The sequence below is a fragment of the Desmodus rotundus genome, chromosome 3, assembly GCF_022682495.2.
Source record: "Desmodus rotundus isolate HL8 chromosome 3, HLdesRot8A.1, whole genome shotgun sequence".
Lineage (NCBI taxonomy): Eukaryota > Metazoa > Chordata > Mammalia > Chiroptera > Phyllostomidae > Desmodus > Desmodus rotundus.
This window is the reverse complement of record NC_071389.1, coordinates 158,430,069-158,455,054: the sequence shown is the minus strand read 5'-3', so window position 1 is coordinate 158,455,054 and position 24,986 is coordinate 158,430,069. Positions and strand designations below refer to the sequence as shown.

Here is a 24,986-nt window from a genome sequence, read left to right as displayed (position 1 = left end):
CCCCTTCCCGACGCAGTGGGTCCCAGGCTGCAGGCAGAGCCGGGCGGAGTCCGGCCGCGGGTTCCGGCGCTCCGGGAGCTAAGGGAATCCGACTGCGTGCACCTCCTTCCCGGTAGGTGTCGGAGGTCCGCGCCCCGGCCCCTGTCCCTCTGCCCAGGGGTTGTGGAGGGACCGTTTGGGAAGGACAATCGCTTCTTGTGTTCCAAGTGAGAAAACTTAGAGAGGAAGTAGGTTGCGTGGGCAGAGCTTGCTCTAGAATGAACACTTGGGTGGGTCTCCGGTGGGTCCCTAGAGATGGAAAAGTGAGGCGGCCCGGAGGAGGAACCTGGGACGTAGAAAGGAGTCCCCCAGCCATTCCGTCGCCGAGTTGGACCTCGGTCCCAGCCCCTCAGCTCCCGGGCAGTGTGTTCCGATTACCCGTTTACGAAATATCTGTGCCTGAGAACCAGGAAGTAAGGCCAGCGCCCGGCAGAGATGCTCGTGACGCGCGTGGAAAGCCTTGCGCCTCCACGAGAGCCTAATTAGCTTGTTTCTCCGGCTTCCAGGCTTTCGGGGAATTAGAAAGTCGAGAGGGGTTGTAAGGAGCAGAGTCGTGCACTATCAGATGGGAAAAGTGTACCCGACAGCCTGGAAGCTACGCTTGGTAAAATGAGGCTGACACCATCTGAAAAGCTTAGCTGTCTTCTCAGACCTCTTATTTCCGCTTTCAGGAGACCCTCACCACTATTCTGAAAGTTGAGCTTAAATACAACTCTGCACATTTCGTTTTTAAATACGTGAAATAAGAATAACTTCTGCCATAAAATAATCATCACTACTTTTTTTGATCGCCTGTTATTGATAAGATTAGGTCCTTCTCATTCGTTGGTTTTAAATCTTATGCAGCTCTTAGGTATTACCGTCTCTGTTTTTTGGATGAAGAAACCAAGGTCCAATGAATTGAGGGACTGCCCTAGTCACTGGTGGCTTGTGGAAAAGCTGTATTGAAACCTGGGCCCATGCAGCCCCGAAATCCATCTTCCCTCCACCCCCTACACTCTCTTCCTCTGATCAGAGCACAGTCTTAAAACTTTTTTAATTCATTCGACAACAATTTTTTGATCCTATTTTGGCTACAGAACTTTGAGAATGTGCGTATGAGTAGGAAGGCATTGGGTTCCTCCACAAGCTGACACTGGTTTTAGTATACGTCTCAATTATCACTTTACTTGTGTTCTTGTTTGAGTTGTCTTGTTTGAAAATGTGAATGGTGTTTCTTTACAATGAGAATTAATGGTATGAGAAAATACTCATAGAGGTATTTATTATTTGTAAGCAATATATCCCATTCCACTTCCATTAATCTTAAGTAAAATCTTGAACACTTGAAAGAGGTGATGCTTTCAAAATTTTTTCTGCACAAATAATTTATTTTCATTATTGGTGATGGCAGAAAAGCAAATGAAAATAAAAATCACCTTCCAAAGATAACTACAGGTGGGCTCAGAACTGGCCTTGGCCATGGCGCGTGGGGCACATGCCACGGGGCACTGCCTAGGGTGCCCCAGGGGCTCTGTTGGGGCACGCAGCACACTGCTCCAGGGACTGGTGAGTCCCGATGTGGCTGGGCATTGCATGGATGGCCCTGCTCCCACAGCCTGGGCTCGCTCTCCTCCTCATCCTCACATCCTCACCTGCTTCACTCAGGTGACAGGAACAGACCTAGCCCACCTACTGGAGGGCCACCCTGAAGACCATCTGGACCGGAGTTCACCAGGTGACACCTGCCTGAACTCTGCCTTGGACCTCCTGAGAGGCGAGGATGGGCTCTGCCCGAATAAGTGCAGTGACCATGAAAGGGAACCCGCACTGCGAGGCCCACTCTTCTAGGGCTGCTGGGGAAACAGGGCATGGAGTGTAAGAGCGAGGCAGACCTTGATGCTGTCCTCTGGCCATGAGAGCACCTAACAACTGTCAGAATCTTGCCATTCTTGTCATCGAGCCACCCGGTTACAAGTCACACCTCTATTGTTAGAGTGAAACATAGCCTGAGCGTGCGCTCTCTGCTCTTTTCTCATTGCTTCTGACTTTTTTTTTTTGTTTGCTGTTGCACAAAATTGCCTAAGAACTTAGTGATATGTGTGTCATAGGAATGGAGTGGAACACACTGATTTTAGCTCTACATTTTAGCACCTTAAATAAGTTGGCTGAACATGAAAACATACTGAAAATTTTAGGGTTATGATGGTTTAACTTTCTCAAGAATTGGATTTAGGGGAAAAAAAAAAAAGAAGAAGTGGACTTCTGTTCAAGATGGAGGTATAGGTAGACATGCTTCACCTCCCTGGGCTACCATAGAAAGAATTACAACTAGATCTCAAAACAAATAACACCTAGAACTGTCAGAAAATCCAGCTGTATGGAAGTCCGACAACCAAGGAATTAAAGAAACCACATTCATCTAGACTGGTGGGAGGGGTGGAGAAATGGAGATGGGGGAAGGGGCTGAGACCCGGTGTGGCTCCAAAAGGTGGCAGTGGAAAGGTCAGTTCCACATTCACTATGGTGGATAGAAATTGGGAGGGATACCGTGGGAGCAGCATTCCAGCCCCAGGCCAGACCACACAGCCCAGGGTTCTAGCACCAGGAAGATAAACCCCCATTACTTCTGGCTGTTAAAACCAGTGGGGATTGGGACTACAAAGAAACTGCTGAATTTTCAGAAGACTCCATTTGAAGGGCCCACAGGATCTTAAAACCTATGTAAACCCACCCACACTGGGATTTACCATCAGGACAACAGCTGTAATGTCACCAGTCAGTCACATACAGGATGTGGGTAAAGTGACTAGAAATGGTAGGCGAGTGCTGGGCAAACTTACAGAAGCCAGGCAGTGGCATTGTCCCTTCCCTGAGCCACCCCCCAACACAGAGCCACAGAGCGGTGAAGTGGATTGCCCTGCCCTGGCTATCACTTAGGGCTCCACCCCATACTATTTACAGGCACCTTTTCTATAATAGGCCACACTACTAAGACAGGGAGTCAAAGCAGCTCTACCTAATACACAGAAACAAACCCAGGGAGGCTGCCAAATTGATGAGATAAAAAAGTATGGCTCAAATGAAAGAACAGAACAAAACCCCAGAAAAAGAACTAAAAGGAAATGGAGATAACCATCCTATCAGATGCAGAGAACTCATTGAATACAGCAACAACACAAAGGAAGAAATGAAGGTTACTCTAAGTGAAATAAAGAAAAATCTACAGGGAGCCATGGAGGGGAGGAAGCTGGGATTCAAATCAACAATTTGGAACATAAGGAAGAAATAAGCTTTCAACTAGAATAGCAAGAAGAAAAATGAATTTAAAAAAACAAGGATAGTATAAGGAACCTCTGGGACATCTCCAAACTTACCAACATCCAAATCATAAGGATGCCAGAGGAAAGAGGAAGAGCAAGAAATTGAAAACTTACTTGAACAAATAATGAAAGAAAACTTCCCTAATTTGGCCAAGGAAACAGACATACAACTGTAGGAAGCACAGAGAGTCCCAAACAAGTTGGTCCCAAAGAGGACCACACCAAGACACGTCATAATTAAAATGCCAAAGGTTAAAGATAGAGAGAGAACCTTAAAAGCAGCAAGAGAAAAGCAGAGAGTTATCTACAAAGGAGTTCTGATAAGGCTGTCAGCTGATTTCTCAAAACAAACTTTGCAGGCCAGAAGAGACTGGCAAGAAGTATTCAAAGTGATGAAAAGCAAGGACCTACAACCAAGATTATTCTATCCAGCAAAGCTATCATTTAGAATGGAAGGGCCTGTAAAGTGTTCCCCAGAGAAGATAAAACTGAAGGAGTTCATCATCACCAAGCCATTACTACATGAAATGTTAAAGGGACTTATTTAAGCAAAAGAAGAAGATCAAAACTGTGAACATTAAGATGCCAACAGATTCACAACTGTCAACAACCGAATCTTAAAAAAAAACAAACTAAGCAAACTACCAGAACAGAAACAGAATTGTAGATATGGTGATCATTTGGAGGGTTATCAGCTTGGGCAGGGAAGGGGGTAGATGGGGGAAAAGGCGCAGGGGTTAAGAAGCATAATTGGTAGGTCCAAAATAGACAGAGGGACCTTAAGCATAGTATGGAAAATGGAGAAGCTAAAGAACTTATATGTGTGACCCATAGACATGAACTAAGGTGGTGGATTGCTGGAGGGAACAGGGGTACCAGGCAGAGGGGGGCAAAGGGGAAAAAATTAGGACAACCAAAATAAAATAAAAAATATTTTTAAAAAAGACAAGCATAGTTAACATTTTGGTTCGTGTTCTTCCAGATATGCATTAGGGGTGATATATGAATGTAGATTTAAAATAAATTTTTAAGTTCTGAGATTTAGAACTGTCAGGCAGCTCCAAATGTGTGTGGAGGGGTTAGAAAGCCTTCCTTTTTCTGGCATCCCCATGCCATCACCTCTGCTAGAAATCTTGGTGCTAGAGAGCTACCACATTTATCTCTGGTTTTAAGATAAACTGCTTTTATTCTTAATTTCCTGTGTTTTAGTTCTAGCTCTTAGAATTACTAAGCAGTTCTACCTTTACTAGCTTGTCAATCACACTGTACTTATGGTGGAGAGAAAACTGAGTAAATGAGAAAAAATAATGTCAACAGAGCAACTGCAAAATCTAGAGGCATATAGGATTTCTTAATTTTAAAAAATCAGTCTTTCCCTCATTTAACACAAATATTTTTAATAGCTTAAAGCTGAATTTGCTTGCGTCTCTGCCCAGCAAAGCAAACTGTATAGGAGAGGAGGCAGACACATAAACAATAGCATGTGATAATTGTTATAGTAGGAGAATAACCAGATGACACTTTGAAACCAATGAGGTGACTATTAAGGAAAGTCAGTAGTGACTTTTGCATTGGGTTTGAAGAAGTAGTAGGCATTTACCAGGTGGCCTTCAAGTTCTTGGGCAGTTCTTGTACTTAGCCTTAGATGACCTTACCTCTTGATACACAGAGAAAATAACATTGTGTGGGAATTCTTTCTCTTCCTTCAAATGTATGTTTCCAAGTCTCTACTTCCCTCTTTCTATATTCAGAAGAAGAGGTTTCCTTCTATTTAAGGCTGACTCCTTAATTTATACTCTATTCAATATACCTTTTGTATCTTCAGCCAAGCTTGAGTCTTAAACATTAAAACAGCAGTCCTCAGGGTGTGGTTGGGGTCCCTGAGTCCCTTTCAGGAGGTTCATAAGATCAAAATTACATTCAGAGTAAAAGATTCAGAGTGCAATGGATTGTAATGTGACAAAGTTCACTATATGGTTTCAGTTCCAGTTGTGTCTAAATTTTAGGAAATTATCTCTTGTCATGTTTTAGTAAAGTATAAAGGAAATAGCTGCTAATTTGTGAAAAAGGCTATTAGAATACTTCCTTTTCAGCTATGCATCTCTGTGATGCTGGATTTTTTTCATATACATCAACCAAAATAGTCTATTGTAGCAGATTAAATAGACAGATATGAGAATCCAGCCATCTTCTATTAAGTTAAACATTAGATTTGCAAAACTGTAAAACAATGTCACTGTTCTATTTTGAGGCAAAAATTTTTTAAATTTTTTATTAAATATGTATGTTAACATGTATTCTATATTATTTTTTAAGTTTCTCAGTGTCAATTTCTAATATGGTAAATATTAGTAAATATAACCAACATAACAAATTCTTGGAATCCACAATAATATTTAATAGAGTGTAAAAGGGTCATGAGACCAAGTTTGAGAACTGCTGCTGGTCGGTTTCTCTCTCTCTCTCTCTCTCTCCTAATTCTTATCCCCTTCATAGTCAATTTCTTGGAGAATGCATTTCTGCCATTTACTCACTGCTCCACTACAACTATTCTTAAAGCCACCCAATGGTCTTCTGGTTCCTAATACTAATAGTAAAAGACCTTTTCTGGGTCTTTCATATTAACTAGCCCCTTGTAGGAATCTGCTACTGTCCTAGTTTAAAACTTGTTTGTTTTCATTTCTTCACATTCTATATATTCAAATAGGCAATTTTATATTTACTTGTTGCATCACCCAATTATTCATATATAAATACATGAGAATGCTCACATAGTGAGCATTCTTTATCTAAACTTCTCTCCTAAGCTGTAGTCCATGTATCTAACTAATGAAATATGATTAGGTTGAGGGCAGATAGACCTACTTAGATGTGGTGGTCAAAGGAGGCAACAAATTCACAAATATCAACAACTGAATATGAAGAAACAAACTAAGCAAACCGCGAGAACAGGAACAGAAGCATAGATCTGGAGATCATTTGGAGGGTTATCAGCTGGGAGGGGGAAGGGGGAATTTGGTGGAAAAGGTGCAGGGATTACTAATATATAGAGGCCTAGGATACAGGCAGAATTTTTGCTTCTTGCTCATTTATAGAACTCAGAGATCTCTGAGATCCAAAGAACTCAGAGAAAGTGGAGGAGTCAAGGAAGAGCATGTCATGTGAAAAGTTGGTGGGTAGGCCATATCTTTTAATGCTACACAATTTATTTCAGGATATATTTTTTGCTTCCACCAAAGAGTGTTGCATAAATATTTAATAGAAGTAAATACTAGCTGATAAATATATTTTAAGTTGAAAAATAAATCTCTTTTATTAATAGATCTTATTCCTGAATATACTCACAGGAATTTTTCTGAAAAAGTAAACTTTTTGCTTCTTTGTGTAAGTTTCACTCAGAAAATGTCAGTGTAAGAAAAAATATCCTTTAATTTTTTTTTATTCCTATTATGGGTGGAGAAAGAAAGCAAGCCCAGAGGACAGACAAGTAAACCATAACTTTAATTTTTTTCTTAGGAGATCAACAATTGCCTATTGAACAATGCAGGAGTTTGGGGCACTGACACTCATGTAGTTGAAAAATTTACGTATAATTTTTGACCTCCCCCAGATTTAACTACTAATAACCTACTGTTAATCAGAAGCCTTACTGGTAACATAAACAGTTGATTAACATATATTTTGTATGTTACATTTTTGTATTATATAGTATATTCTTATAACAAAAAAGCTAGAAAAAAGAAAATACTACTAAGAAAATCATAAGGGTCAGAAAATAAATTTATAGTGTTTATTGAGAAAAATCTGCATATAAATGGACCTGCTCAGTTCAAACCTGTGTTGTTCAAGGGTCACCTGTGATTGGCATTGGACTGTTTCTTTGTTATGGTGCAATCAGTCGCCAGCATTTCCTATGTTATAGCAAAGAGTGATATATAAGCTTACAGCTGTCATCACTAAAACTACTGTAAAATTTTGATATGATTTTTTATATTAAAGGAATAGAAGATGAACAAACCCATCACACCATCAACATATGTGCGCTGCCTCAATGTTGGACTAATTAGGAAGCTGTCAGATTTTATTGATCCTCAAGAAGGATGGAAGAAGTTAGCGGTAGCTATTAAAAAACCATCTGGTGATGATAGATATAATCAGTTTCACATAAGGTAACATAAAATTCTTTTTCTTTTTAAATTCTTATATCACGATCTAGAATGATTGATGGGTATAAATGCTATCTAATATTGCATTTCAGAAAACAAACCTCTCTCCAATAGAGATAACAGTAATAAGTACCACCACCCGCCCCCCTCCCTTTTTTGCAATGTTTGCTGCATCAGCCAGGCCAATGTTGTGATCTTGCAAATAAGTTTTGGGGTTAGAGTCAAGATTCCCACTTTTATTTTAGTTCTTTGTTTGGAGCCAAGGAGTACAAGTTCTCTCTTCTTCACACTTGTCATTTCCATTTTGAAGTAACATAGGAGTATTATAAGAATTGCTAAACTTCTTATGAGAAGAGCCGAAACTTCGATGTGTGTGAATCCCTAATTCACTTCAGGAGTGTATTTTGGTAATTCAATTACACCTCCTAGTTACTTGTCAACGTATACGTCTACGAACAGAATTTTTAGTTCTTAGCCAGGATTTTTCAACACTATCTTCAAATAATTTCTATTTTTTAAAATATTTTTTTAATTTTAATTTTTGATTTAGAGAGAGAGAGAAACATCACTGTAAGAGAGAACATGGGTTGGCTGCCTTCTGCATGCAACCCAGGCATATGCCCTGACTGGGAATCAAACCAGTGACCTTTCGGTTTGCAGGACAATGCCCGACCAACTGAGGCACACCAGCACACAGATAATTTCTATTCTTTCTCTCTATGCATCTCTGTTTCACTTAGTGTAAAGTATAAGTGCAAATTTTATTTTTGTCTGTTTTTTCAGCTCAAACCAATGTCAAAATCTGTCTTTAGAAGCAAGAGGAAAAGAAATGTATTTGTGATTTTCAGCATTAACCTGATAACCTAAAACTATAGCTTCCTTCAGGGAAGTGTTTCCCCATGTGAAGGTCCAACGTCTTAAATTACTTAGGAGGATCTTAAGTTTAAAGCTTGAAAGCCTATTTTTAAAGATAGTTTATTGATATTACTATTAAAAATTTTTGGAGAAAAGTTGAAGCAGTGGTAGTAGGGAGAAAAAACTCTTCTTAGCAGGATAATCGCAGCAAATAATTACTGAAAGAACGAGAGAGCCCTGACCAGTGTGGCTCAGTTGGTTGGGGGCATCCCACAAAGTGAAGGGTCGCCAGTTCAATTCCCAGTCAGGGCACATACCTGGATCGCGTGTTTGTTCTCTGGTCTGTAGGTGTACAAGAAGCAACTGATCACTGTCTCCCTTTACATTGATGTTTCTTTCCTTCTCTTTCTCCATCCCTGCCCATCTCAAAAAATAAATAAAATCTTTTTTTAAAAAAAAGAAAGAATGCTAGAATTAGAAAGTTACCAATTCACAACCCCCAATGAGTAATTGATTCATGCAAGGCTCATCAGTTAGTGCATAAAAATCACTAAGTGAAAGGTTATTGATGAAAAATATTGCACAAGATTTGAAAGTATTATCCACAGGCTACTTATGAATTATGAAGGGGTAATAGAGAACTTTATAAAAAGAAAAAATAACTCAAGCACATCCACTTAACGAAGTAATCAAACTTTGTGTCACCAGTAATGGTATAAACTAACATAATGTGCTCCAGACGTGATGCACACATGCTCCAGACGTGATGCACACATGCTCCAGACATGATGCACACACGCTCCAGACGTGATGCACACACTCACAAATGGAGATGGAGAATGAGAGAGCACACGAGCACAAATACGGCAAAATGTTATGCTGGTCAACTGGTGAATCAACATGAGGGGTAAATGGTTGTTCATGGTATTATTTTTTCACCTTCTATGTAGGTTTGAAATTTTTCAAAATGGCCTTGGCTGGTGCAGCTCAGTGGATTGAATGCCGGCCTGTGAACCAAAGGGTTGTTGATTCAATTCCCAGTCAGGGCACATGCCTGGTTTGCAGGCCAGGTCTCCCATTAGGGGGCATGTGAGAGGCAACCACACATTAATGTTTCTCTCCCTCTCTTTCTCCCTCCCTTCCCCTCTCTCTAAAAATAAATAAATAAAATCTTTTTTATAAAAACAAAAAAGAAAAAGAGGAAAAACTTTTGTTTTTAAATATCTTTCAAATTAATTTTTATTTATTTTATTTTTTGAGGATTTTTATGAGTCTATTTGAGCCAAACTGATGACAGATCCTGGGAAGCAAAATCTCAAATGCTCCTCTAAAACTAATTTGTAGAGAAGTGGACACGAAAAACTGATCTTTCTTTTCTTTTAATTTAGTGAAATGTAGTTAAGATCAAAGGAGTAATTATCCAAGTCTATGTATATACTATTATTTTAAGCACACTGGTTTGTTAAAAATTATATGGCTAGCAGAGTTAATATGTCATATAGGGAAGTAATATGGCTTAGTAGGTTGAGAACACACTCTCATATCAAGTGAAATCTGATTTTGGATCTCGGTTTAGATACAGCTTATTGCAGGGGTGTCAAACTCATTTTCACTGGGGTCCACATCAACCTCACAGTTGCCTTCAAAGGGCCGAATGTAATTTTAGGACTGTATAAATGTAACTACTCCTTAACTAGGGGCAAGGAGCTCGGCACTGCCCCCAGGTAGAAACAGGTGCGAGGCCGGATAAAACAAGGTGGAGGGCTGGATTCAGCCCTCGGCCCTTGTGTTTGCCCCTTGTGGTTTATTGGCTATGTGTCTGTATAAGCTGATTACTTTACCTCTCCATGCCTTGATTTCTCATTATTGAATTAGTATGTTATTCATAGCATCTTTAAGGATGAAATGGTTCATGTGTGTACGTCCTGCAGCCCACTGAGCAGACACTCAGTAAGTACTCAGTATGTGTTAACATATTATCATCATGTGACTTCAGCATGTTTTTTCCTTGTATCCATCTCTCCTAATCTCTATAACTCTTGCTGGTTTTCCTATTGCCCCTTTTCTTTAATAATATAGGAGGTGCTGTGGGAGAAAGGGATAGGGGAATAATTCCTATTTTCATATTAACTCTATTTACATACTACTTTTGTTTCTTTGTTACTTGCTTTTAAGGAGATTTGAAGCATTACTTCAAACTGGAAAAAGTCCCACTGGTGAATTGCTGTTTGACTGGGGCACCACAAATTGCACAGTTGGGGATCTTGTGGACCTTTTGATCCAAAATGAGTTTTTTGCCCCTGCGAGTCTTTTGCTACCAGGTAAACTCAGTGTGACTAGGGCATCAGCAATGAGGATGGAAAGATAAGTGGCAGAAATAGAAATATTTCTTCTTACTCATCCTTTTTTCCCATAGCAGATGAACCTGACATTTGAGATTCCTTTTATTCTTTCAACTCTCCCCAGCTCTTAACAGGCACCCCAGACGTGGGGCACCGCAGACTTGCTTGCTGCTAAGGAGATGGAGGCTGCGTGATTGAGTGTGACCCCACCATTAAAGTGGGTAGTTTTGTGCCTATAGGAAGTCTAAGACAATGGAAATTGTGGTTATTGTGGGGATTTATTTGAACTCTTGCTTTTTTTCACCCTCAACTTCCACCCCAATGGGACTCAGGTCATGATTTCCGTACACTGTATGTGGGTGGGTTAGTTTCTTAGTACCTTCCTCATAACCTTACTTGTTCCCTTTGATGTCATTTCCACCAGTGGTTCTCTCACCCTTCGGTGCACATCAGAATCATCGGGAGCTTCTGTAAACAGGTAGCTTCCTGGGCTCTGTTACAGACATCATTATCTGATGAGTCACAATTCTGATATTGGGTTCAAGGTCTGCATTTTTAAACAAGCGCTTCAGTGCTTCTGATGCAGGCGGCTCGGAGACCACTTTTTGGAAACACTGCCTTCCCCATCTTTAACAAAACAGATTCTTACTAGGTATTTTCTCGTGTGTGCTGTGAGAATATGGGGCTAACGTGGAAACTGGAATGATGTTAAGTGAACCAAGTTCCTAGTTTAACTTTTTCACGAACACTTTTTCTATGGGTGGACACCTTGTATCTTCATTTGGCAGACGCTGTTCCCAAAACTGTTAATACACTACCTTGTAAAGAAGCTGCGACAGTTGAGCAGAATCAGAGGCCTCTCTATGGCCAAGACAGGACATCTGTGATACCTGTGCGGAATCCTGAACAAAATTATATGCCACCTGACTCCTCCAGTCCAGAAAGTGTAGAAGTTAGCGATACACGTAAGTAACACTTGCAGTGCATTCCACTGGTGTAGCGATGTTCAACCCGCGTGCTGCAAGAATTTTTTAAAAATGCAATACCTGACTCTTAGGGGCACTGACTTCTTTTCCCTTTAGACTGTCAAGTTAAAAAACGACAACAGCCAACACAACAATGGCTGTCTGGTGGGAATGAATCACAATCATCTCTATTTTTTTGGTCAGATTGGCAAAAAATATATATTTTTTGGTGTGTGCAGAATTTTAATAATTAGATGAGGTGAAAACGGTTGAGAATCGCTTGTGCTCGTGGTTTGTCATTAAGACCATTACTGCTAAAAGCAGATTTCTCCTTTTGTTAGCGCACAGGGGCAAAAGCTCCTTTGTGTCTTTTCCACCCTGACTTACTAGGCACCGTTTTCTTTGTAGGTCAATGTGTTATCAGTGGGTAGAGGCAATAAGCAAACATGTACATAACTTGGAAGAATTATTGTACAAAGAAAATAAGTGACTAAAATTTTTATTTAACACTGGTTTTGCTCTCTCCTGTTGTACCTAATCCAAAGTCATAAATATTTAAATACGAAATATTTAAATTGAGAAAATACTGTTATTAACAAAGCCAACTTCATTTTTATTGAAGCACTTTTTTCCTTACTTTACTGACATTCCAGGTTTTCACAGTTTTTCATTTCATGAATTGAAGGATGTCACCAATAACTTTGACGAGCGACCCATTTCCGTGGGCGGTAACAAAATGGGAGAGGGCGGGTTCGGAGTTGTCTACAAAGGCTACGTGAGCGACCGAACTGTGGCGGTGAAGCGGCTGGCCGCGGTAAGTTACGCTTTCCGGAATAAAGGGTTTTAGAGAGAACTACTTCCTAGTGTGCTGTATAAGGAGTTTTAAAGTAATCTTTAGGAAATTTGTTATTTTAGCGCATATGTTCTTTAAATAAACATCACTCTAAGCTGATAGTTTCTAACATTTAAAAATCTGTTGGAAGCGATGGTCCTGTCCCTACAAAAGTGTGGTTATGCGTACATACATGCGATGAGACATAGGGTTTTGGGAGATTCACTGTGTGAAGCTGAGAACCCTTGCTTCACACAGTGCTTCATGCATAACCAAGATTAAAGTAAGATACTAAAAAAATTTATAAAAACAACTTTCATGTATTACTTTCTCATTTAAAAATAAAGTTTATTTTTCTTAATAAACACTAAGAAAAAATGGAAAAATTTCTTGTCTGTATCTTTTGTTCCCATTCCTATTAGGGTATTCACCTTTTACTTACTGATTGGTTATATTCTACATTTGCTGTTATATTCTAATAATGGCAACACAATACATATTTATATGATAGTCACCCTCGTATACATACTAAAAATACTTTTATACATTTTATTTTTCTTTTTGCCTTGAAATTAGCATATGTCTTCTGCTACACAGAATTATTTTTCATAATGTGTATGCAGTGAAATCATACTATTTTTTTGTTCCCACAATAACTCAGTGTGTTGTATATGTTCATATGGTTTTAAGATTTTTCCTTCCGCTAACCAGCCATGGGTCCTTGAGCAAATCACTAGTATTTCTAGTTCTCAGTTTCATAAAATGGTAGAATAGTGCGTACTATTTTAAGGAAAGCAGCATTGGCCAATCGGTCTCTTGAGCCACATTCTGGCCTTGGAGACTTAGGGTCATTGAATTGTGTTATATTGCATATATTTTATTTTTTCAGATGGTTGACATTAGCACGGATGAACTGAGACAACAGTTTGATCAAGAAATAAAAGTAATGGCAAAGTAAGTTAATTTGGCAGTGGGGTGGAGTGGGAAAGAGCACAGCCGGGAGTGGGGGACCTGGTTTCTTTCCCAGAGTGTGCCAGGAACTAGTGATGTCCTCAGATGCAAGCAAATGAAATAAAGGGTTTGAATTAGAGGAACTGAAAGAACTGTGGCTACAGCCAATGATTTTTACATATGTCTGTAGATTAAACAGCAGTCATTATTTTAATCATAGCAAAGTTACATGGAATTTCAACAATCTTCCATTATCATGTTTTCTATTCCTAGAATGCATGAGAGATAAATTGCAGAGATACAAAATAAAACGTATAGCATAATAGGCCCTCAAATATAAGTTAACACCCATAAACCAGGAAAGTCTTATATGCAAGAATGCATGGAAGGCATTGACCCAGTATGCTTGCAAATAGTTGGACATCATCAGGAACAGTAACAGAAGCCAATTAGGAAATTCATTGTAACAATTATAATAATTGATACTTGAGTATATACAATATACCCGACACTGTGCAATATATTTTATGTGCATTGTCTCATTTAATCCTCACAATAATTGTTATAACCTCCCCCACCCCACCCAACATTTTTTTCCACTGAGATTTAGAAAGATTAAGTAACTGTCCCAAAGCCACATAGCCAATAAATATTAGAGCTGGGTTTCAAATCCAGAGCCGTCTGATTCCAGAGCTTGAGCTTTATGTATAATTCTCATTAGATGCATTGCTATAAATCACTAATTCTAGTTGCTTAACCTCAAGTAAGAAATAATAGACTGGAATTAATTCATTCACAGTAAAAATAATGCATACTGATAAGAAAACATAAAACTTCGACAATTTGTTCCCCGCACTTCTGCTCCCACTCTCCAATCCTAAAAGTATATTTTTCAAATAATAAAAATTATCTCAACTTTATCACTGAGAGATAACCACTGCTAATATTGGATGTACTTTCTTGATGATGTATACATAACATTCCCCATGTCATTAAAAGTAATTTTAAAACATTTTAAATTATTGTATACAATTCTAGCATAGATGAGGATTATATTTTATTTAACTATTTCCCTGCTAGGTTTGTTTCTGATTTTCAGTATTACAAATTAAAGCTTCTTTAAATTTCTTGGTGTTTAATATTATACATAAATCTTTAAATGCAACTCTGTGTACTTCACCAGGATAGAGCCCTAGAATTACTGCTTCAGAATGCATGGACTTCTTAAAAACCTGCCAAGTATATGTCCAAATGGCCTTCTAGATAAGTTATGATAGTTAATACTCCTACCAGCAATGTATCACAATGTCAAACTTCACTGCTATCTCATCACCATTGAATATTATTACTGTTTTTAAATAAGTACCAATCTCAGGAACTTATTAGCAGAATAACCTTAGCTATGTTTAACTCTCTATCCATTAGTTTTATCTTCTATAAAATAGAATAATAATAGTTCTTCATTATGTTATTGTGATGAATAAATAAATGAAGCAGGTAAATTACTTAACTATAGTGCTTTATGTATAGTTGAAACTCACTGAATGTTATCTACTCATATCTAAAATGTGCCAGTTTGCTGGAACATGGAGCACTTGTCATTTTAATTTTCACTTTACAAAATATTTGTGAGGGTAGACTGATATCAAATCAAATCAAATCAATCTGATTTGAAATAATGAAGTGCCAGAATTATAGATTATTTTGAATGAAAAAGTAAGTAAGCACTTGGATGGAATACTTATGTTCTAGGTCATTTCTAGGCTCTCGTATATTTGCTCATTTGATTCTCGCAGCATCCGTGTTACACAACAGGTGTTATCCCCACTTAGCAGGTGAATTGGCTGGGGCTCAGGGAGATGTTAACTTGCTGTAGTCCACAGACCCAGGAGGTGGCAGATCTGGACCTCCAACTCAGGTTTCTACTGCATCACAGATGTCTTTTGTTATACTTAAGCTCTCTCTAGTTTTTTACTCTTAAGTATGTAAAGAAACTCAAGTTAGGTTATAAATAATGAGATATGATTAAATATCAGGAATGTGTAAGCTAGATATGATTAAAGATTAGATGTTTGTAAATCAGTGCTTTTGATGTATTAGAATGTACTTGAAAGGGTTGTCATACAAGTTTCAACAGACTTCTTGAAATGTTGTTTGTGCTATAATTGAAAATTATGCTAAACAAAGGTAAACATCAGCCTAGTCCTTAAGCAAACTATCACAATTTCCAGTGGTTTAAATTACTGAGCTTTTACTATAAAATAGAACAGGATTTGCTTCTAAGTTGATCAGTATTGATTAAAAGGAGAACTGTTTGCAGAAAATTATTAAGTTGTAATAAACATATCATATTAAAATGACATACAGCATTTTATTTTCTTGCTCTTTTTTCTGTTAAAGCTCTAAACTGAATAACTTCCAACCTACAGCTGAATACATGTATATATCATAATAATTTTGAGTGGAAAATTTTGTCACAGGTGCCAACATGAAAATTTAGTAGAACTACTTGGTTTCTCAAGTGATGGAGATGACCTCTGCTTAGTATATGTTTACATGCCTAATGGCTCATTGCTAGACAGACTGTCTTGTTTGGTAAGATGTTTGTTCATCAGATTTTTGGCTTTCTGTTTCTTTGTTGGATACTAATACTTACTTCGTAACAGGATCACTTAAACTGCATTAATCTTAATATTTTTCCTCTCTATGAAAATTATACAGTTGATATATTTTTAAAAACTGGGGTTGCCATTCTATTAGGTGATAATATAAAATATAAAATATTATTCAAGGCTACACTTTGAAGATGCTCTTACATACTTTTATTGTCAAAGAGAAGTGCTAACCCCCATTTAAAAGTTGGTTAGAAAATTTTTCTGTTATGTGTTTTCTATAGATATTTTTTTCCTCCAATTTTCTAATTGGTTTGTTTCTTACCTCATAAGAATGATACTCCACCACTCTCCTGGCACATGAGATGCAGGATTGCTCAAGGTGCAGCTGATGGTATCAGTTTTTTGCATGAAAACCATCAAATTCATAGAGATATTAAAAGGTAAATGCTACGTTTGGAAAACCATCTTTAAAGAAAATTTGCTTTCCCTCTTTCTGTTCACTGTGCACATGCATGTCTTAATCTAGAGCATTCCACGATTACAGATGTCCTTTTCCTCCCCATGCTCTGCCTCTATTTGCACCCTCACTTTCTGTCATCGATTTCATTACAAACCCTCCTGCTCAGCCTTTAACCCGTCTGTGCCAGTACTTACCTGTTCGCTACTACATTGCCAGCTTATGGCCCTAAAAATCAAGCGTGGATACCAGTTCCTTGAAATTGGCCATATGTTTTAATTACTATTACATGTTGCTCCATTTGCCTGAAATGCCTCTGTCTCTCATATAACCATCAACCTATAATAATCACTCAAGACTAAGCACACTTTTCCTTGGAACTGTGTCCAGTTCTTTCAGTCATACAGTTGTTCTCTGTGCATTTTTGTACCTAGTATCACCTTTATGGAGGACTTACTGTTTTTTTTAAATTATGCATGTACTTTTGTAACATACTAGATTTGAAGATTTCCCCATGCCCAGCACCGAGCTTAAATACTATAATACATAGGGAGTCTTTAATAAGTTTTGTGGAATGAAAGTATACGATAGAATGCATATAATGAAGGAAGATCTTTTAGCTATATTCTTTCCTCTTCAAAAGATTTCAGATAACACAAAAGAATCAAGAAATGAATAATTGAGATAGTTGGTTTGGAAATTTGTTTTTAAATGAACTTACAAATGTTAGGAAAGGAATTAAGAATGGTACTTCAAGAGACTGTAAGGGAAATGACCCTGTAACAAATTACTTGTGAAATAATGAAAATATCCCTCGCTAATGTGAACAATATTATTTTATTTTTATTCTCCTAAAATTTTTTCTCAAGAAACAAAAAAGAAAAGAAGACAGTAATTTTCTTGAGATTAATCTGAAATATAGATTTATTTACACACATTTCAGGCTTTTATGATATATATTGGGGTGGCCAAAAAGTTCGTTTGGTTTTTCCATAAGACAGCTGTAGTAGTGCATAGTTGTCTTTAACTTCATTTGAAACAGTTCTGTTAGATTGTATTGTGACAGCTGTCATGTCAGCGTGCAATAAAAAACTTATCAACATGGGTGAATTTTTGTGTAGCCATTCTAATATTGAAGATGGAAGAAAATACACAACATTTTTGGCATATTATGCTTCCTTATTTCAAGAAAGGTAAAAAGGCAACTGAAATGCAAAAAAGGATTTGTGCAGTGTATGGAGAAGGTGCCCTGCATACCTTGTGACTGACCAAACATGTCCCAAGTGGTTCGCGAAGTTTCGTGCTGGAGATTTCTCACTGGACGATGACACTTCACAGTTGGGTGGGCCAGGTGAAGTTGACATTGATGACGTCGAGACATTAATTGAGAACAGTCAATGTTATATCACACAGGAGATAGCTGACATACTCAAAATATCCAACACAATAAACTTATTGGTGAAAATGAAAATTACGCCTTTTATTTTACAGAAAAAACTAAACAGACTTTTTGGCCAACCCAATATTATAACATGGAATACACTTTAAATATATACATACATTCATACACCTATTTAAGGAACCATTTGACTTGTTTGAAGAGAAAAAATTTTTTTTCTCTAAACTTTACATTTTTTCAGTGCAAATATCTTACTAGACGAAGACTTTACTGCCAAAATATCTGACTTTGGGCTTGCGCGGGCTTCTGAGAAGTTTTCACAGACTGTGATGACAAGCAGAATTGTGGGAACAACGGCTTATATGGCCCCTGAAGCTTTGCGAGGAGAAATCACACCCAAGTCTGACATCTACAGCTTTGGTGTTGTAAGTTTCCTATCTATAATTGGTAACAATAATCATTCTTGTAATACTGGTAATTATGAAATTGAATATTTTGAATTCACCTGTCTTGCTTAACTCTCTGTAAATTGTTCACTTTAACCTTTAGTTAAATGAGAACATTATAAAAACTTCCCCAACTTTGTAAAGCTTTTATACAGATTTCTGAAATTACTGCAAGAAATGATTTTTTGGCCACACTATCCTCAGATTAGTAAATTAAATCAGTGTATAAAATAAATCATGTCATACAGTGTGCACTTAATGCCATATTTAAAAAATATATCTTTGAAAGGAAATATGCTTTGGCATTCTCTGATCTATCAGTCTCTTCCTGGTAACTTTTAAGATGGAATAAGGAGTGAGTGTGGGTGGTTGGAGAAATTAGTGCTTCTTCTTATTATTTTTTCTTGTGTTTTTATAAGGAAATTTAACTTCACAACATTGTAGACCTAAGGCTCAGGGTTGTAGGATATTCGTAAAGTTTAGAAAATAACTGTCCCAAGAGCCAGAGAAAATTATTCTTGTGAAGAATTCCCTGCAAAACAGGAAAAGGAATGTCCAGAGCACATGTTGAGTGGAACCGATTGTTTAGTAAGTTGCCAGCAGGAAAGAACTGCTGGTGGGGATGAGTGGAATCCAAGGTGTCCCTGAAAGAACGGTGGTGAGAGAGACCATAGCTCACGCTCTTTCTGCTTTAATTAATGCCTAAAAGACGCAATGCAGTGTGTGGAAGTGATTAATCAAAGTCAAGACTCACATGCCTTCTAGTTTCTGCATGTTGCCTTGAGTGTTACATTAATGGATTTGTTGTTTTCTGTCTTCATAGGTTTTACTAGAAATAATAACTGGACTTCCAGCTGTGGATGAACACCGGGAACCTCAATTATTGGTAATTGAAAGATTCATTTTTGCCAGTCCTTTCCTCTCTGCATTTATAATCTAAATCTATATGGGTAAATTTGGCAATCAGAAATGTCATTTTCTTGTAATCCCCTGTCCTCACTGTCCCCTCCCCACTCCCCACTGTCCAGGAACTACTATAAAGGACACATGGACAAAATCAAGGGGGAGGGTGGAGCTGGGGGAAGGAAGGGGGGTTTGGCTGGGGTGGGGTGGAGGGATGGGGAGAAAAGGCACACAACTGTAATTGAATAACAATAAAAAATTTTTTTAAAAATGTCATTTTCTATTGGCAGTTACATAGTGGCATATGGAAAGAGCATTAAATATTTCCAATCTCAGCTCTTCCATGAAGTATTTGGGAAGCTTAGAAAAGTCATTTATATCTTTTGTATTCTAGTTGTTTTTGTGTATAAATCAGAATAGAACTACATGATTTCAGAGGTCATCTCCATATTTTTATTTGTTACTTTCAGAGTGATTACTAACTGCCTTTTCAGTTCAGATAGAAAAAAAAATAATATGACTTCCTTTCAAATTTGTATCAGAATGGAATTCCTAGCAAAATTCTTTATCCATTTCTATTATGGAATTTTTTACTTATAAAGTTATAGAAAACATCACCTATGTGTTATATATTGAATGCTAAAGCTTATTGGAAAATTATTCTATGCTCCTTTTTTTTCTATTTAGTAAATTTTAAGAACTTAAAGGACCTTTTTATAAAATTGAAGATTTACACAAATATCTGCTATCATATATAAGGTTTTCTTAAAATTGACTAAGTAACTTAGATAACTTTATTCGAATTTATGTGTTCTAATGGGACAAACCAGTGTGACAAATTCAGACAATATGTGTCTGAATCAATAATAATAAAAAGTATATCCTCAGGTGAGGATTAAAAAAAATTAGAAGGCAAATGAAAAATGCCTAGGAGGTATGTATTATGTATGTATCTGTATGTCTTTAATTCTTAATAAGGTTATAAAAGTAGACAGTAAAATAAGAGTACATGTTATTAAGTAGATTAAATAATTAAAATTTATGTTCTGACTTTTTCACTTGCACTGAAACTAGAAGTTTTAACACTTGTTTTAAAGCTAGATATTAAAGAAGAAATCGAAGATGAAGAAAAGACAATTGAAGATTATATTGATAAGAAGATGAGTGACATTGATTTCACTTCCATTGAAACTATGTATTCTGTTGCTAGTCAATGTCTGCATGAAAAGAAAAATAAGAGACCAGACATTAAGAAGGTATTAGTGTTTTACACTTACTTAAAAAGTGCAGGAGGTGGGGTTTGTCATTTTTTTTCCTAAGTTGCATTTCAAACCAACTATTTAATGTGGTTCTTTCGGTTTTTTCTGTCTGTCTTTCTTCGTGAAAGGTCCAACAGCTGCTGCAAGAACTCACAACTTCTTGAAACTTTAGTAGAATTGACACTTGGCTTTTTATACACAGCTATCAAAACCGTTTTGTAAACTAAATTTTTTGGTAAGCATTCTTCTTTACCTTTAACAAGGCAGCACGGTGCGGTGCAGTGTAGTGGTTCCTAAAGCTCACGTAGAACCCCGAACATACAGAACAGACAACAGCAGAGCTGCCCTCAGTTCTTGCAGTAATCCCTGAGTCATCTTCTTGGAACCTCATCACTCACAATTTGAAAACTGCAGGAGCAGCAAAACTGAGGACCGGACTACTGAATGAAAAGACCCTGGGCCAAAGCCCAGCTCCACTCCTCACTTTCTGTAAAGCTGTGGGCCGTCTCTTAGCTGCTTTGAGCCTTGGCTTTTTCACCTGTAACGTTGGACTAACACTGTGCCTCTCTGGCAGGCAGTCATGAAAATCGAAGGGCGCAGCATGTTTACAAGTACTTTGTACGTTATAAAGTGATATAAAATTTAAGGTTTATGTAGATGATTATAAAATTTTATTACAGTCATTTGTTTATAGGGTTACTTTCACAGTGTACTATTTTAAGCAATCATTCACCACAAGCCAAATAAACCCAGATGAGACTGCCACGATACGGCCATAATTAGATTAGGTAATGTGGCAAAGTTGGTGGAATTTTGCAGATGCAGTTAAGGTTCCTAATCAGCTGACTTTGAGTATCAACAGGGAGACTGTGCTGGGTTTCTCACTACAGTGAGAGACCTCTGGACAGTGGTGATGAATTGATTTTTTAAGTGACTTTCAACTCTTTCTCCTAAGTGTAAGAGTCTCCATTGGTTTTTTATTATTTGAAAATTGATTTTTCAGCTTTGGGTGAGCAGCAGGAAGTAATTTACTTAAGCATGAAAACTGGCTGGTAGAAAAGCTAATATATATAGAAGGAATGCCAAGTGTCTGCAGCTATTCCTTCATTCATTCATTCCCTGAGCTTTGTATCTTTAGTTCTTTCATTAACACACTCAGCACAGCAGTTTGTACAGCAGTATTTAAGTAGAAAGAAACATTTGCTAGTTGAAAAGGGAAGAAGAAAATAAGTAAAATGACTTACTCAAATTAATCTCAATGGGAACCCACATAATTTGAGGCACAGTATAATCTATAACACTGAACATAATTATGTTGTTTTAAAATATAAGGAACTATTTCTTGAAATAAAAGCATTTATGTAAAATGGCATATATATAGCTCTGATTATGGAATGTTACCAAATTATATTCAAATTTTTTAAATGAGTAAACTATTTCACTGGCTTTGAAAGTTTTACAGTATTATTTGGTAGGTGTTTTCATTCCATCAAGTGGAATTGAGGGCTGAGTTATCCAAATTAGGCACAGCTTCCCTCTCACAGACTGTGCTCTGACTGTTCGGATGGTAATGATGCAGCGCATCCAGGATTCCAGAGTGTTAACCACACTGCTTCATCTTCTTGCCTGGCTGTGCCTGTCGCATCATGGACCGCTAAACTCATGTGGCACACGTAGCTGTGGGAATGAACAGAGGGGTGTCCTCAGGTCACACGTGAACAGGACTTGCCCTCAAGTTCTGAGGAGAATCATGCCCAGGCTGCGTGCACCATCTCCCTCAGGCAGATGAAAAGCCCGGGGTGACATCTAGTTGAAGCTTTTTCTTAGTTTCTTTGGGAATATGCTTCCCCCTAATTTTTTATAGAAACAAAATTTTAGACGGATATTTGAAAAAAATCTCGACAGGTTTTGCAAGCTTTGATGTGAACTGGTAATGTTGCCTCCAGGAGCTGACTGCAAACTAATGGGTCATGGCAGCGTGGCTGGGAACCACGCACGACCCCCTTACCAGGAAGAGCAACCTGTTTTTATTGCCAGGTTCGACCCACTGGTTTGCTAGTTAGCTAACTCAAATTTTTAAATTTTATTATTTTCTCTCAATAAATTCTATGAGGAACAATTAGTCAATGTTTTATTTTACTTTTCTAATATACAATTAAGAGAAATTTAAGATATTCTAAAGCATTCATTGCTCTGCCCACTTTTCGGTTCTGTAACCATATAAAATGGTCATAGATTTCAGTCATTCAGAGTCCTGTTATTTACTTTCAAAATAAGCATATATCTGTTATTTTACTTTATTGTATCATACCTGATAAATAAAAATTGGATTGGATTGGCCAAAAAGTTTTATTTTTTCCATAAGAAGGCTCAAGTATAGCTTAGTTGTCTTTAACATCATTCGAAACAATTTTGTTATAATGTATTGTGTAGCTGTCATATGTGCATTTAAAAAACTTATCAAAATGGGTGAATTTTTCTGTAGCCATTTTAATATTGAAGATGGAAGAAAATACGCAATGTTTTCGGCATATTCTGCTTTATTATTTCAAGAAAAGATAAAACGCAACTGAAACATAAAACAGATTTGTGCAGTGTATGGAGAAGGTGCCGTGATCGAATGTGCCAGAAGTGGTTTGTGAATTCTAGTGCTGAGGACTTCTCGCTGGACGACGCTCCACAGTCAGGTAGACCAGTTGAAGTTGATAGCAGTCAAATTGGGACATTAATTGAGAACAGTCAACATATATATCACGTGGGAGATAGCCAACATATTCAAAATATCCAAATCAATAATTATTGGTGAAAATAAAAAAAGTGGCTTTTATTTTATGGAAAAAAACATGGACTCTTTGGTCAACCCAATATATACTTACAGTGTTCAACATGATGGCTTGTCATATGGATACACGGTGAAATGGTTACCATAATCAAGCTAATTAAAAAATTAACACCTCACAGTGTTACTTTTTTTCTTTTTGGTGAGAACACAAGAGCTATCCACTTAGCAAATTTCAAGTATACAGTATAGCCCAGATGGCAAACACAGGGCCCATGGGCCGAACTGGGCCCTCCACCTTTCTACCTGGCGGCAGCGCCTAGCTCTCGTTTAACTGTTAAGGAGTAGTTACATTTATAGAGTCCTAACATTACATTCAGCCCTTTGAAGGCAACCATGAGGCTGATGTGCCCCAGTGAAAATGAGTTTGACACCCATGCAATATAGTGTCATTAACTATAATGACCATGGTGGACATTTGATTCCAAGAACTCGCTCATCCTATAACTGAAAGTTTATACCTTTTGACCATCCTTTCTCTAAACCTCTATAAAATGTGTACTGTTCCACTACAAGATAGAAGTAGCTTGTTAATCATTCAAATTCAAATCTCAAAAGTAGTCAATATGGAGGAAATGGCAGTAAATCTCCAAAATTAATGCTATTATATTCCTCTGATGAAGTTAGGAAAAAATCATCTCATAAAATAATCTGAACTAAAAAAATTATAAATAAATGGTTCAGGCAGATATAAAAACAGTCAATCAGGACAGTCCTTATTCTGAAGGAGCTTATCAGGAGAAAGTCTCTGTTCAGATGGAGATGCTAATTTATAAGTTAGACAATATCAGGTAGAGACAAGTGTTAATGAAACATTAAAACTATGTAGAGTGAAAGAGGGATTCCCTTGGCTAAGAAGCTTTAACAACAGCTAAACTTTACAAAAAAAAAAAAAAAGGCACCCTGGCATTGCTCAGAGGATTGAGTGCGGGCTGCAAACCAAAGGGTCACCAGTTTGATTCCCTGTCAGGGCACAGGCCTGGGTTGCAGGTCAGGTCCCCAGTATGGGGCACTCGAGAGGCAACCACACACTGATGTTTCTCTCCCTCTCTTTCTCCTTCTCTTCCCTTCTGTCTAAAAATGAATAAATCAAATCTTTAAAAAAAAAGAAAAGGCTACCAGTATATAGTCTCAAGAATGACTAGAATATACTTGAACTTAGAAAAAAGACCAAAATGAATCAAGTCTTATTTGTATGTTACTGGTGTTATCGGAGGCCTTTACGTCAGCAGTGAGCCAAGAACAAGACTCTGTCATAATGTTTCTGCTACTGTCCCGGGGAAAGGAATACCGTGTTCTAGATTATGTCAGATAGCTTCCTCTGCTGGCTACTTATGCATCAGGGTAGTTTGGTGAGATTTTTGTGAAGGTCATCTGATCTGTTTTCCTTGCACTAACCGCATGCTTATCTAGCAGCTTTTTAATTTTGGTTTCTTATTTCTTGCCTGGATTTGCCTTTTAGAAGATAATGCAGTGTGACAAAAGGGGCAAAAACTATTACAACTACATATGTTTCTATTGCAGAGTATCTCTTTATGATTAATAAAATAACATTTCGCTTTATACCTTAGTCTTTTCAAAGTTCAGGTAGAATGAATTAAATCGGGGCTACTGCA

At 37.5% G+C, this 24,986-nt stretch overlaps 1 protein-coding gene across 3 annotated transcripts; it reads left to right on the top strand.

The window, feature by feature from the left end:
• Positions 1-5: 5 nt before the first annotated feature.
• IRAK4 (interleukin 1 receptor associated kinase 4) lies at positions 6-23,489 on the top strand. 3 transcript variants are annotated; one of them, XR_006653327.2, is made up of 12 exons: positions 6-112; positions 7,341-7,510; positions 10,538-10,683; positions 11,493-11,669; positions 12,323-12,483; positions 13,391-13,455; positions 15,933-16,047; positions 16,398-16,507; positions 18,165-18,348; positions 19,193-19,255; positions 20,374-20,528; positions 20,660-23,489. XR_006653327.2 is itself a non-coding variant. In XM_024575633.3 (12 exons), the coding sequence occupies exons 2-12, from the start codon at positions 7,350-7,352 to the stop codon at positions 20,693-20,695; spliced, it is 1,377 nt and encodes a 458-aa protein (XP_024431401.2). In that variant the 5' UTR covers positions 6-112; positions 7,341-7,349; the 3' UTR covers positions 20,696-23,489. The 3 variants fall into 3 exon arrangements, 2 of the variants coding, with proteins under 2 accessions (XP_024431401.2, XP_053777568.1); XM_024575633.3 differs by having other exon boundaries at positions 20,370-20,528; XM_053921593.2 differs by lacking the exons at positions 6-112; positions 10,538-10,683 and having other exon boundaries at positions 7,340-7,510; positions 20,370-20,528.
• Positions 23,490-24,986: the final 1,497 nt, after the last annotated feature.